The sequence below is a fragment of the Pinus tabuliformis genome, chromosome 1_1 (genome assembly GCF_031772625.1).
Source record: "Pinus tabuliformis cultivar Carrire ecotype Pingquan chromosome 1_1, CPIR1, whole genome shotgun sequence".
In the NCBI taxonomy this organism is placed as follows: Eukaryota; Viridiplantae; Streptophyta; class Pinopsida; order Pinales; family Pinaceae; genus Pinus; species Pinus tabuliformis.
The window spans coordinates 239,118,149-239,133,784 of NC_142297.1; the positions used below are offsets into that span (position 1 = coordinate 239,118,149).

Genomic DNA, 15,636 nt, shown 5'->3' on the forward strand with positions numbered 1-15,636 from the left:
GCCATCTGGTCATCAATTTTCCTTTGAAATCCTTGAACCTAGAGTCATATAGCAGAGCCCAATCACCCTCTTGAAAAACTTTGTCTTTGATGTTTTTGTCATGCCAAACTTTTATTTGTACTTGAGTCACCTATGTGTGTAGGAGGGCCTGCATCCTAAATTCATCTAACCCATTGAGTTAGAGTAGACTCTCTTGTTGTGATCTTGTAACATCCAAATCAAACTATGTTCTCATTCTCAAAGTCTTGTACTCAGACTCAATGGAGAGTAGAGCCTTCTTCCCATAGACCAAATCATAAGGGGTGAAGCTAGTGGTTATATTCCAAGTTGTATTATAGGCCCAAGTGGCCTCCACTAGTCTATCAGCCAAATATTTCCTATTTCTACTCACCACCTTTGTGAGAATGCTTTCCAATGCTCTATTGGTAACCTCTACTTGTCCATTGGCCTGAGGATGGTAAGAAGTTGACTTCTTGTGCTTGATATTATGTTGGCTCAACAGATTCTCAATCAGGTGTGAGGTGAATTGAGCACCCTGATCAATGAATAGCTCTCTAGGGTACCCAAACTTGTAAAACACATTCTCCCTTAAGAACTCGGCCACTTTCTCTTCTATTGCTACCTTAACCATCTTGGTTTCAGCCCACTTTTTCAAGTAATAATGCACACAATTATGCACCTTTTTTTCCCTAATGCTGGATCAATGGGCCCAATGAAATCCATGCCCCACTTTTCAAATGGCTCAAGAGTCACTTGAGGTTGTAAAGGAATTTCGTCCTGGGGAGTAGGTTTCCAATTCTTTGGCATTGGTCAAATCAATTGGTATATATTCTTACATCTTGGTGGAGAGTGGGCCAGTAGTAGCCAATTTGTAGTACCTTGAAGGTTGTCCTCTTCATTGCAAAGTGACCTCCACAAGTCCCATCATGGCAGGCCATAAGGATGTCAAAAACTTCCTCCTCCCTGACCATCTTCTTAGAATTTGATCTGGGCCTAGTTTGAAGATATTTCCCCCAATCCAAGTGAATGGTGCATTTTTTCTTATAATTCGTCTCTTTTCATTGGAGGATAGATTTGGAGGGAACATTGCAGCCACTAAGTAGTTGGATATATCATAAAACCACAAAGAGAGAACTAAATAGCAAATAAATTATCATCTAGTAGCTGATCATCAACCATTCCTTCCTCACCTACAGGCAAAGCCAGTCTAGAAACAAAATATGCAACTACATTTTCTCTACCAAGCTTATCAATGATAGTTAGATCAAACTGTTGTAACAAAAGTAACCATATAATAATTTTGGAATTCACATTAGGATTCTTCATCAAATATTTAATAGTAACATGATTAGAATGTACAAAGGTATGGTAACTAGTGATGTCATTTCTAAATTTATTCAAGGAATGGACAACAACTAGGAGCTATTTTTTAGTCACACTATAGTTCAATTCAGCCTTGGACATATTTTTGTTGATGAAGTAAATGGCATAAGGTAACTTGTCCTCTATTTGGCCTAGAGTTTCTCCCATATTTTTGTCAGAGGCATCAGCATGTATGTGGAAAGGAAAAGCCCAATTTGGGCCTCAGTGTATAGGTGTAGTAGTCAACTTTTCCTTTAGTGTTTCTAGGGTCTCTTCGCAACTTTATAACCATAAAAATTCGAAGTACTTGGCAAATAGTCTACTTCTGAGGAGTAGGGACCCTCTTTATGATAGAAATTTTCTTTGGGTCCACTTGCAGTCCTTCCTAGGATATTGAGTGACCTAGAACAATCTCGACATTTATCAAGAACTCACACTTCTCATAACTAAGGGATAAGTTCATTTCAATGTATATGTTTAATACTTTTCCCAAGTTGGAGAGAGCCTCGAGGAAATCACACCCATAGGGGATGAAATCGTCGATATAAATTTCCACAAAGTCATGGATTAGCTCTTCAAAGATGCTTAGGACTGCCCTTTGAAAAGTGGCAGTGGGATTACATAATCCAAAAGGAAGGACCCTATAAAAGTAGTAATTCTAAGGATAGGTGAAGGTGGTTTTATCCTAGTCCTCTGGGCTGATCTAGATTTGATTGTAACCACCAAATCCATCCAGAAAAGAGAAGAACTTATTTCCTTATATACTATCTAATACTTGGTCAATTAAATTTAGAGGGAAATGGCCCTTTTTTATGGATTTGTTTAGCTCTCTGTAATCCACATAGATCCTCCATTTCCCATTCTTATTTGGAACTAGAACTAGAGGAGACACCCACTCACTATTTGAGATGGGGTAAATGAACCCTGCATCCAACAACTTATGCAATTCTTCTTTGACCATATCTTTTAGGGTTGGGTTCATTCACTTCTAATGTTGGTGCACTGGCTTGCAGTCTTCCTTTATGTAAATGTGGTGAGTACACACCGAAAGGTGCACACCCTTCATTTCTTTATAATTCTAGGCAAATGCATCCAAATTTTTTCTTAGCATGTCACATAACTCCTCTTCCTAATGTGCAGAGAAAGAGGGGTTGATTTTCAATGTTCTTTCTAGACCAAATTCTATCATCTTGACATGAGTAGGACTTGAGTTAGATAGGCACAAATTAGTCCAAGAGTTATCTTCAACTTTCTTTACTAACTCCTCAAGAGACATGGTGTTGGGGGGTTGATTCTGGAGGATTTTCTCAATCAGGTCATCTTCATCAGGTTGCCCCCCTCCTATAGTAGCATCTAGGGTACATATTGGGGAAGAGTAGACTTCATCTTCCTCCTCCTCTTTTAACCATAAAGGTAAGTCATGCTCTAGATATGGTTGAGCAGGAGGGTACAAGACCAATTGTTTGGACAAATGCCCATTTTTAATGGTCATATTCCCATCCCTCAACTTATGTAAGCATCAACAGTGTTTAACCAAGGCCTTCCAAGGATGAGAGGATAACCATTGAACTTTGTTTTAGGTTGGAGAACTAAGAAATCAGCAGGGTATTCCCTAGAATCAATGGAGGCCATCACATCCTTAATAACTCCCTCAAGAGCTACTATGGATCTGTTTTCAAGATGCAAGACTATTGTGGTCTTCCTTAATGATCCTTGGAGATTCAGTTTAAGCATAGTCTCCTTGGTGATCACATTGATAGCAACCCCAACATCGATCAACGTATGGGGGGAAATGATACCATCGATGTGCACATCTACCACACAATTTCCAGGATCTAGATACTTTAGGCAAACCACATGCCCCAACATTAAATTAGACAGATGTCCAATGACATTAATGGTAGGGATGTATTTCTTTCTCCTCCCAATATGTTTGAAGCATTTCTCCTTGATTAACTTGTTTTATATGGGGACATCCTTGATAGCTTGGAGGAGCGGGATCTTAACACACAAGTTTTTCAATTCACCCAGAATTTTAGTCTCTTATGGGGTGTGTTGGATATGATGGAATAATCTCTCAGGAAAAGGAGGTGGATTGGATTGAGGAACACTCTACACCTTTTTGTCTTAAAGCTCCTCAGGTGGAGATGGAGGTTGATTATCTGGAAGCACTCTTCCAAACCCGAGGTTGATTTCGTGAATTGCCATAGCATAGACAAGGTAAGATGTTTCCCCACTATAGATCTATTGTGCTTGTTCATTTTTTGGGTTCGGATTTGGTTGAAAATCCCTCCGAGGGAGGTTGCTTAGGTGGAGCAGGGTGAAGGAGATATGGTTGAGATGGAGGTGGAGGCAGTAAAGTTGGATATTGGTTGTATGGGGGCCTCCACCCCTAGGATGGTGTATTCCACTAAGGTTGTGGAGGAGCATATGGCTAAAATGATTGATTGACAAGTTGGGAATGGTATTGAGTGAAAAATACTAGAGAGAAGGTGTGGACCATGAATGATGAGCAAGAGGACACCAAGGGGGAATAGATGCATTCTATTTAGGGTTGTAATATGAATAGGACACCCCTTGCATTCCTTGTTGGTATGGTCGAGGTCCTTGAGGCCTTCTTTGGTTCATATAGTAGAGTTGTTCAGTCACCCCTTCAGTTCCTTGATACACAACTTTCAACCTAGGCAGAGAAGGGAACTTGTCTATGGAGTGGTTCTCCTTCAAGACTGAGAAGATCTCTATAAGATTCAATGGACATTCATTTCTAGGGTACCTTCTATTGTATCTAGGGAAATAGACAATTAAGGCTCTTTCTGCTTCCTCCTTCTTCCTCTTTATCTGCATGGTGTCCATTTGCAAAGCAAGGTATGCACCATTTCACTCTTTAAGTCTTCCAATATGCTCCTAATTTCACTTTTGATGGATGTGTTGGAGGAGTATGAACTAGCCAAAGATTGACTAGCCCTACCCTTCTTTTTGTCTACCATAGAATGATTTACGAAAACTATATTGATATCATCATAGGGTAACTGATCGATGTCCCCTCCTGAAATTATGTTTAAGGTTTCTAGGATATCTTCCCTGATCCCTCTAATAAGGAATAACTTAAGTGATTCAGGATCGAGGGTGCATCTGGCCCTTTTGTAGCTGAGTTGGAACCTTTCCTCATAATCTTCCAAAGACTCATCATGTCCCAAGGTCATTCTAAATATTTCCTCTTTGGTATCTTTGGACCTGAAACAATCCCTATAATTATTGTTGTAGTATTATTGCATTTGATCCTAGGTAGTGATGTTGTCCCTAGGTAAACCCATGAACCAGTGCAAGGCTTCATCTTTGAGGGTGGACGGGAATAATTTCAACTTCTGTTTGTCAGAGGTATAATCATAAGTTCTGCATATGAAATCAAACTCAAACAAAAAGGTATTCGAGTCCTCTGAGGTTAAGCCATGGAAGTGAGGAAGGGCAGACAGGATTATGTTTTTCATCCTAGCATCTCCATTAGTTTTTTTGGTGGGAAAAGCAACCTCAGCTCTGTTTTCATCTCCTTCTCTATTTTCAATCCCATTTATATTTTCATCCATGGTGTAGGTTGGTGGAATGGTTTCTTCTTCTTCTTCCCCAATAGGCTCTTCAAATATCTCTGGTTTTTCACCTAATGGGATTCTCTAGCTCACAACCACTGAAGAAGAGCAAGGGTTGGTTATGAGACGTGGTGGGGGTATTTGTAAAAACGTTTCCTAAGTTGTCTCTAGTCCTACAAAGCATGAAAGGAATTTGTTTCTTTCTTTTTTATGGTTTTACTTGTAGAATGGAAATAAAGCAGGATTTGCAACTATTTTTTGAATGGAACTACTTACAAAATGGAAAGAAAGCAAAGATTTGCAACTATTTGTTAAATGGAACTCCTTGCAGAATTGAAAGAAAGCAAGGATTGCAACTATTTATTGAATCCAAGACAAAAAGGAAATAAGAAACCACATCCACTTAGACACCTCCCGAGCAATGGTGCCAAAAGGTGATGAGCTCTAGTATTGCAAAATTGATGTTGCAACTCCTAGGGATACCAACTTTACTTCATCAACTCGGGGTTCATACAAACTTGGAGGTGACAGTGTTGTATACAGAGTGGATGCAATGATATACTCTTGTCACTTTTCAACTGGGGTGATAGACCACTGTGTTTTTTCAAACCAATATTCTATTGAATAAAAGGAGTCTAACCACTAAATAGTAAAGGGAAAATTATTCTTAATGCAGGAAGGAAATGTTTCCTACTCTAGGAAATGAAAGTGTTGAAGTGGAAAGTACTATAAAGTGACATGAAATCATGTAGCTAATAATCTACACATATTTCTTACGAAAGTAACCTAACTTAACCTTGCATCTAACATCTAGTTATCTGGACTAAATAAGCATGGAAATTATCTTAAAACTATTGTTAGTACTGCATGCATGTACTAACTAGAAACTGCAGAAAAGCCTTTTTAATTTTCAATTTTATGAATGTAAATGCTAATTGAAACTAATTTGATCTTTGGTAGGGGAGACGGGTATAGGAAAACAGGTCTAGAATGGTGTTGAGGGTATGGAAGCTAAGTGGAGGCTAATCTAAGCTCAGATGATCATTTATGCTCAATTCAAGCTTAAAATAGGCTACTACAGGGTTTCCTGTAGTACTACAAGATGTCCTAGTTCTACTATAGGATGCCCTATTTTACTACAAGAAATAGGCTGAAAGCTATAGGGAGGTAGGAAAGGTAGAATGAAGTGTGTGAAAGGTGTCTAATGGGGGAATAAGGCCGAGAGGAGGTGTACACTACCCAAGGCTCAATTGAAGTCTTCAAGATGGTTGTACTTACTCAAGGAAAATGTCCACTTTGCTACAAAACAAAATTTTGGATTAGGGTTTGGTGGACTTTGACAATATAGGTGGAGAAGATTTGGATGAGGATGGTGAGATGAGGTCTCTCTGCAAATCAGAAACTCCCACAACAACATACATTATTTTCTTCATTTATGCACAACTTCATTTATATATGGGAAAGATGAGTTGAATTTAGGAAAAACAGAGTTATTAATAGTTAATGGCTAAGTCTATGAATGGAAGTGCTTCTAAACCATAGCAAACTCAAGAAACCAAAATGACAATTGCAGGTACTTCTAAGGAATTGAGAAACAATGATCTATGCAACAAGAAATCCTAAGTTATGTAGTGATCAAACAATAAATATGTTTTTGGGCTGTGAGAATGGAACCCGCAAACCATGACCCTATAAGGGAGATGAGGCATAGGCCACTACCACAAGTGCTTCTAAAGTATTTACTTTCACTATTGTACCAATGATCTATCTATTCACAAATGGAAGCAAACTAAGTAATCATTCAAATACTTGCAGATTAAACAAAATAGAAACCACTTCATAAACTAACTATGAATGTAATATAAGCATACATATACAAAAAGAGGAACCTTTGCTGCTAGGGTTCAGTCCTAACCCAAGAGCTCCAGCCCTCTGAGTCAACTCAGTGCTAGATCAAGGGAATGCTTCTCATTCTTATCAAAATGTCAAAAATACATAAGAGCAATTAGTCACAATGTATTAGGTTAAAAATGTCTCTTGGATACAAAACAATTTGAACCCTAATGAGGCCCTAGGCCTTCTTATTTATACAATTGAAGCTACAAAAAACTTCCTTAAAATTAGGGAGTCTTGGCTCCCAAACTTGAGATTAACTTGTCTTCAACTATCACTGGTTTGGCTGCCAATGACCTCAACGGGCTTGGCTGTTTGTAACTTTGAGTTGATGAGATATGGTGGAGGAATATTTAAGTGATTGAGGAGTTAATGAAGGATATCCAATCTCCTAAATTTCCTCTTTCTTGTCTACTTCAAGTTCCTACATTTAAATTAGCAAAAATTGCTCCAAATCCTGCAATCAATGCACATTAGGCCACATGACATAACATCAAATCTTTACCCTTCTCACTAAGAAAGATATAATAAAATATGTAAAGAAATGTGAGAAAATTTTATTTACATAAGCTGGAGAGTGGCATTAAGGTCCATATAATTTACCTATTGATGAGCCTCATCAACTATCTTGAGAGAGTTTCATGCAAAACTGTATTCATGTCATCTAGGATATCAAAAGACATTAACAATCGTGAGGAAGTTTTATTATTGGGAAAATCTAACGTGGCAGAGTTTGTGGCTAGATGCTTGGAGTGTTAATAGGTGAAGTCATAATGTAAGCATTCGGGTGGACTACTACAACCGATTATGATTCCAAAGTGGAAATGGGAGGTCATTTCCATGGATTTAATTACAGGTTTACCGAGGACATCTAGACAAAATGATTCCATCATGGTTGTGGTGGAAAGGTTAATAATGGTAATGCACTTCATTCCATTGAAGTCTACTTATTAAACTAGTGATGTAGCATAGGTATTCATCAGATATGTGCTCAAATTACATGGCGTTCCAAAGAAGATTGTGTTAGAAAAGGATGATAAGTTCACTTCCAAGTTTTTGAAGGAGTTGTTTGTAGGATTGGGGATAAAGTTGGCCTTCAATATGTTGGGTGTGTGTTATATTCTTTCCATGTCTAGTTCCACGCACAGAAGGGGGAGGGCATAGAGGGTGCGGTCACAAGGGGGAGGGCATAGAGGGTAGGGTCACAAGGGTAGCCCCCCCTGTCGGGCGGGGGTTGGGGGGGGGGGGGGGAGGTTGAGGGGGGCCGTAGCCCCCCTCTACGGGGTCCAGAGCAATGCTCTAGGGAAAAATTGAACCCAATATTAGTTGGGTGGACCTACCTATGGTTTTGTACGTGGTTTTTTGCACATGGTTTTGGGCATGATGATTTTTTTCCCGTGCTATTTTGTAGATCTGGTCAATAGAACTATGATTATGTTATAATCCATGGTTAATGGATTAGGGTTTATGGATGCTTTAAAATGTATATATATGTATTGTAACATTGAAAGGAATATAATGAAAAATCAATCTGGTAGTCTCAATCTTGGGATCCAGGGGAAAATCTTTGTGTATATCTATTTTATTTTTTATGCTCTCGCAATTGCTTATTTTCTGGTTTTAGAATTCATATGCAGGTTATTTTTGTGCGGGGTTAGAACCTACACAGTACAACTTATCATCTGCATACAGATGGACAAAGATAGAGGGTCAATAGGATAATGGAGGATATGTTGAGGATGTATGTGATGCACTAGCAGTGAGAGTAGGAAGAGTATCTTCCATTGGTTGAGTTTGCTTACAATAATGGTTACCAAGAGTGAGTGAGAATGAGTCTGCTTGAGGTATTATATGGGTGGAGTTGCAATACTCCCATCAATTGGAGTGATCAAAATTTTGATTGGATCGAACATGTTGGTAGAGATGGAATCTCAAGGCAACATATGATAAGTAGAAGAGTTCTACATATGAGAATAAGTTGGTTGGGAAATTTTTAATATTAGTTTAAAATAATATATATATATATATATATATATATATATATATAAGAGAGACAAGGATTAAGTTGCAACTTTGCATATTACACTTGTTTTACTATGCTGAATATTTTGAAAACTAAAAAATAATCTTTTTTATTTTTTAAAATGTAGATTTATTCTTTTATTTTTTTTCTTCAGTTTTAGATTGAATTGTTAGATAAAAAAATATATATTAAAAAAAAAAACAAACAAAAAAACTAATTAACCAAGTGTCATAATAATGATTTTTATTTAATTATTTGCACAATACAATGCCATGTGGATAGCCGCCCACCATAATTTAAGCAAGTAGTTACATAAAAAAATGTATTAAAACAAGATATAAACAAGTGTAACATGAAATTTATTAAACTCTTATTATGTTAAATTTTTATATTTCTTTAAAAATATATATATTATTTAAAACTATTAATTGATTTTTACATAAGAGGTTGGCATTAACTTGCAATGTTGCATATTACACTTGTTTTACCATACTATTATCTAGGAGAGTCTCTCAAGAATGAATATTTTGGTTTTTTTAATGAATGATAATCAAGAAACTTTTTCATCTTCCTTTAATAAATTGTGCATGATTTAAAAAGTATCATCAGTTTCTTTCTTTTAATATGTTTAATATTTATGTGAATAAACGTGTTTATTTTGAAATAAAACTTATAAAATATTAATTTAATTATCAATAATTAAATTAAAAAGAGTGGAGGAATATTTAATTCAAGAGTTCATATACTTGTTAAGATTTTGCAAATGGGTAAAAACAAGCTAAGTGGGCTTGATTGTGGGAAAAGCTCCACAGTTAAGTGTGTTTATGCATAATCCTACTTCTTCACCCCTATGAGCATCACCCAATGTAGTGAGTGCTATATAGATTATTTAAAATCTATTCAAAATCATGAGAAATTTGGTTAGTAATACTCATGGATATGATCAGAGTTTGATGACTTATTCTCCATTAATCTCCCAAAAATGATATCAATAATTATTAAGTGGGTTCCATCCTCTCTGTGAGAATATCCCGAGAAAGTCTTAGAGTTGTGAGTTTGCGGTGTTCATTTTGGATTTTGTTTCCCTAATTAGGTGCTATTTCTCGCCACAATATATAGGATAAGCCACATGGTGAGTTGCATTTCCTATGCTTCGCCTTTTGTGCTTGCTCTGCATTGCAGTGGCGCTCTTAGAGGATGGCTACGGGAACCTGAGCCAGTCGACTTGTACGTTTAGGGTGCGTGGTGGAAATTATGTTACTAATCTAACAATGAGCTGAAAGCAACCACTCTTGGTTCCGGTGACTCCTACGGTATGTTTACAATGTGCCGAGGAGCTCGCAGAGATTTAAACAGAGTTATTTGACATTAAGGTTTTCTGCACCATCAAAATGCAATAGCTTGTGAAAAATCTGATGTAATAGAGGACAAATGCAAGTAGATTTCCAGGCTTGAGGACGAGGTCGGTTCACTGTGTAGCATGATCAGGGATCTCCATCTCCAAATGGCCAAGTCTAGCATCCTCCCAGAAGAACAAAACTCCCCTTTTGAAGTCTAGAACTTGGGCATTTATTTAAACCCCATGCTGAGCTTAATGCTTAAACTTCCAATGTAATGATTGGTTTTTACTGTGTTTTCCTTCTGTCTCAATTTTGTGGGGTATATCTTAGTATAGAATAAATAAAGTATTCTCTTTTTTAAATGATCAAAGAAAATTGGACATGGATTCACGTACTGCAAATGACAAAATTGAAATTGGACATGTATTGACTTTCTGCCCATGACAAAATTGAAGCCCATTGATATATATGAATTGTAAATCTCTTTTGCTGGCGAAATTAATATAAAGAGTACTCATTGTTAAAAAAAATACTAAATTTTATGTGGTTGTGTAGGTTTTATAATAATAATATATATTATTTGATTTGTAATGTAAAATTAGGTTTATAGAAATTCTATTCCGTCTAACAATATAATTAACTATGTTAATATATATGCGTTATGGGTATATTGTGATTGATATAATTATTGTATAATAAATCTTTAAATTACTAAAACATCATTTTATTATAAGTTATCTCTAATTTAACATTTTCAGATATTATATATTAATTTAACTAAACTGATTAATATTCGATTAGTGGTGAGTCTCAATGAACATGTATCAACTAGCATTTGCACCAAATGTTGCAAAGGAAATGCCGTAAGGCATAAATTGAGGAACAATTCCGACATGGGAATGGGAAAATGTACATAAGAAGCAGATATGTAGCATAAATGAGATTCTAAAGATGTATAAATTGAAGTTTATTTAGGGTGCCTAAGTCTATATTTTTTTTAATTATTGAATTAATATTGCATATAAATCTCATAAAATTCAACAAACTTATAATTGAGGGCTCTGATCTCTAAGTTTGACTTTGGGTCATTAACATGGTAATGCAATGTCTCAACCACTAAACCACATAACAACAAACAAAAGACTACAAAATGTTATGATCATTACTATAGTAAACCCAATGACTCTACACACAATAATTTATTCTTTACTCGAAGAGAATATTGCTTAACCATATCCACAAAAAGATTGCAAGGTGGAAAGCATTATGCAGAACAGAATCTCTGTTATTATAACTTGTAAGTTGTAGCATTGTTCCAACCAATAAAACTATCTTCACATTTTGGAAGATCAAATGGAAATAAGTTTTGAAGAATTCAATAAAAAACGTCCAAGATCATTGGATCACATGATTAATGGTACCCTGTCCTATGAATCTAATATTTTTATGCACTTACAATTAAGGGAGAAAACAAGGTCCAAACAATGTATACCACAGGGACCAATAAATAATATATTTGAAAATCCTTACTAGGATTAGAAAAAACAACATTACTTCTCCTTAAATCCTTCACAATCAAATTATACAATTGTTGTACAACACAAGGCCCATGTTGTTGTCAATAGTTCTGATTGAGAATGCAACCAGATTCCTTCAATCTCATACAGTGATTAATGCACCAATTATACAATTGTTGTACAACACAAGACTCATGCTGTTGGCAATCAAGCAATAGTTCTGATCGAGAATGCGCCAGATTCCTTCAATCTCATATAGTGATTAAGGCACCAAACACAGGTGTACTAGTTGCAACGACTTTTATATCATTTTACTGATGTTGTCATGTCAAAATCATTGTGATACAATTAAGTCACCTTTAAGAAGAACCTCATTGCAATTTCTATACAAGGATGTCTGTCTTATCATTACTCATTCTAATTTCACCTCTTTTATTGTCAGACTTCACGAATTAGCCTCCAAATGCTTGCTTCATCCACAGACCAGTCAATTACCTTTTATAAATATTTTGTTTGAGCATTGGAATTCAATAACATTTACAAAATTATAAAAAATTTATCTCCAATCAATTTCTTTTCTTTTCTTTTTCTTTTTCTGATTTCCACTTATTATTGTTATATAAATATCTAAACTCATTTTATAATACTTTAAAAATAGAAATTTTCAGATATTATAATCCCTAAATCCTTTCTTCCCATTCTTAATGACTTTTGCAATTGGAAATAGGGCTTTGCAATGAGGTTCCCTCTGCATTAAACTCTGCAACTAACCCACCACGGTTAGTGTTAGAGTCCTTGGAGGGGTTTTATTCTCTTGAACAAAAGTCAAGTGACAAGAAAGAGTCTGGGCTCCCGGCTCTACGCCGGGCCTGTACATTATTACTGGAATCTCTTGTACCTGTTTTGGCAGATCCTATTTTGGGTGTTGAACATCCAGTTCTACCCTTAAATATAAAGGAGCAAGCCAAAAGTATTGCACATGAATGGAAGTCGAAGATAAACCTTGAAGGAGATGTTGCCAATGGCAATTCGTTAGAGGCCCAGACCTTCTTGCAACTTCTAGCTACTTTTGGAATTGCGTCAGAGTTTGAAAAAGATGACTTATGCAAGCTTGTTCTTGCAGTTGCACGGTGCAGGCAGACACCTGAACTCTGTCATTCCCTTGGACTTGAATAAAAAATGCCAGGTTGGTTGGCTGGTGTTATGTAATGTTAGCCTCAGTGGCTAGGCTGGCAAAATTTCCATCCATTTTGGTAGAGAGGCTTTTTGTTGTTTTTCTGGCATTCATGGCTAGCTTGGTTTTTTTGAGGGACTGGTGGATTTTATCAGTATACTTGGTTGTGGCTGATTGAGTTGAAGATAAATTTTGGTAATCCTGGCTGTAGTAAACCTTCCCAACGTTTTTTGTTTAGTCCAGTGAACGGGTTTCTAAGTTGACGGGGTTGGTAGTCTTTTCTTTAGATCTCAACATTTCATATGCAAGGAAGATATTGAGTAGCCTCTACTAGGTAGACATCATTTTATGAGGTAGAAAGTTGTATGTAAGTTATTTTGTTGATATTAATAAAGGCACCTGAAGATGATCAGCTATGGTAAAGTGTCATAAGGCCTTTCATGAGTGGGGAACTGTTTACTTACGAAAATGGTCTCAAGTTGACATAGATGTTATCTTTATTGACAAATCCATTGAAGTTGTCTGTATTGTTTTTTCTTTCACAGTAAACTGTCTATTGGTATTTCAAATGTTTGTGACATATTCAGATTAACTGAAAATTTTGTGACAATTTCATGCAGATGTTGTAGAATCCATGGTCAATAGTGGAAAACAAATTGAGGCAGTCAACTTTGCTCATGCATTTGGGTTGATAGAGAAGTTTGCACCTGTTCCTTTGTTGAAGGAATATCTGAAAGATGCTAAGAAAGCTTCTCAGGCAAGTTTAAAAAGCGGGAATAACTCTACTGTTGCACAAGTACGATTGTATTACTGTTATACAAAATGTCTTGTTATGTGATGATCATTTTGGCTTAGTATTGTTGGTTATATCAGAAGTTCCTTTTTTGACCAATATTTTTATTTGGTGCTACAGAATGAAGTAAATACAAAAGAGCTTTCTACTTACAGAGCTGTTATAAAGTGCATTGAGGAGCACAAACTTGAATCGCGGTTCTCACCAGATCCTCTTCAAAAGCGTGTAGCTCAGCTAGAGAAAGCTAAGGCTGACAGAAAAAGGTCTGCAGGTGCTATTAAGTCTCAACCTAAGTGTCCTCGTGCTAATGGAGGAAATGCTGGTGTATATATGCCTCCGTTAAGTGCAGATGAAAGAACTCCAACTCTTTATGCTTCTTCCAATGGTGCAGACAGAAGCTTTTATAGGTCTTTGGATAGAGTACAATATTCTGGTGCAGCTCCAGGTGTTACATCCTACAACCTACAGGGCAAAAATGCATATGACAGATCAAACCAAGGATTATATGGAGCAGGCTATGGTGTTGGAAATAGGACTCCAGTCTCGCTCTCAAGGCCATATATGTATCCATCAGATAACATGGGACCTTCGTTGTTGGGTTCCAGTTCTTACAATTCCTCTACTAATTACAGCAACCATCACTTTGGCAGTAGACTGCCTGCCCCTCCTCCAGCTTATCAGTCTTCTTTTATACATTAGGTAGGTACGGTGCTTATCTTACCGTGGTCAAGCAAGTTCTGATCTTATCAGACCCCATAAAACCTTTTCTATTGGATGTGGCTGGTAGTAAGCACTTAGCTTTGAAGAGGTTTTTTGACTTTGTTTCTGTAAATCTAAAAGATTGGCAAAGTTCATTTGGCAGCTTTTCACAATTTTCAGTGGTGTTTTCTTCTATTAAGGAATCTTCTATTAAGGAATTTTATTTTTGTATGGTATTGAGTGCTTCATCACTTTCCCAGGTTACTATATACTGTAGTGTTTACAGTTCAAAGATGATTCTATGCATAATTTTGGTATTTTTTTATTTGTTTGACAAATCAGAGAGGATCAATCTGTCTCTTTGTGGAAGATTAACATTTGGTGAATAATATATCATTTGTGATCTTGTTCAGAGCTCATAACACAAGACTTTCAATTGCATTTGTATGCCGAGGGCTTGTCTTGTGTTGAATATGATTTAATTGTCCACTTGCACCTTACCTCATTGGTACCTGTTTACTCTACGCCTATGAAGCGAAACATATTTTATTTTGATTAGTCCAATTGTAAGGCTATTTTTGAAACTGGACCCTGCCCCTCTTAAGCTGGACCCTGCCCCTCTTAAGCTGATGCATGATTTAAATCCCCCTTTTTTAGCAGAAATGATTTGTAGTACTAGTGGTATAGTTGTTATACCCTGCATTAATATTTTTGTGTTCTCTGTAACGAGGACAAAGAACATTGGAGTTATATGTCCCATCTAGAACTAGCAATTGTCTCAAAAGGTACAAAGAGAGGCCAATAGGATTATTAAATTAGAATTGTTGAATTTCTCTAGAAGAGATGTTGGTTCAAGCCTACAAGGAGCAAAGAGATTTGATGTTTGGAGTTATATGCTTTTTAGACACCATATTTCTTTAAATACAACTTAATTTTAGAAAATTTCAACCCCAATGCAGTTCTGCCATGCAGACATACACTTAAATCGCTATTGGGCTTATGATATTGACAAATTCAAAGTAAACTAGTATACAAGAGAATGTACCAAGCTAAACCACAAGTTACACATCTTCAGACCTAAAAAAGTACATAACAATGGTTTGGCATATCAATAGCGATATCATAATTTCTTTTCCTTCCACATACATAAAATTGCTCCAAAGGCAAGGACAAGAAAATTTTCAGCTCTAGTGAGCTCCAGTGGGTCACAAAAATGAGTGACCACTAATGGCTTTCACATTTATACAAGGA

At 36.4% G+C, this 15,636-nt stretch overlaps 1 protein-coding gene across 1 annotated transcript; it reads left to right on the forward strand.

Moving 5' to 3' along the window:
• Positions 1 to 13,308: 13,308 nt before the first annotated feature.
• On the forward strand, positions 13,309 to 14,385 carry LOC149212406 (FRIGIDA-like protein 4b). Its single transcript, XM_089388678.1, has 3 exons — positions 13,309 to 13,417; positions 13,514 to 13,689; positions 13,807 to 14,385. Exons 1-3 carry the CDS (start codon positions 13,309 to 13,311, stop codon positions 14,383 to 14,385), a joined length of 864 nt encoding a protein of 287 aa, XP_089244804.1.
• The last annotated feature ends 1,251 nt before the right edge of the window (positions 14,386 to 15,636 follow it).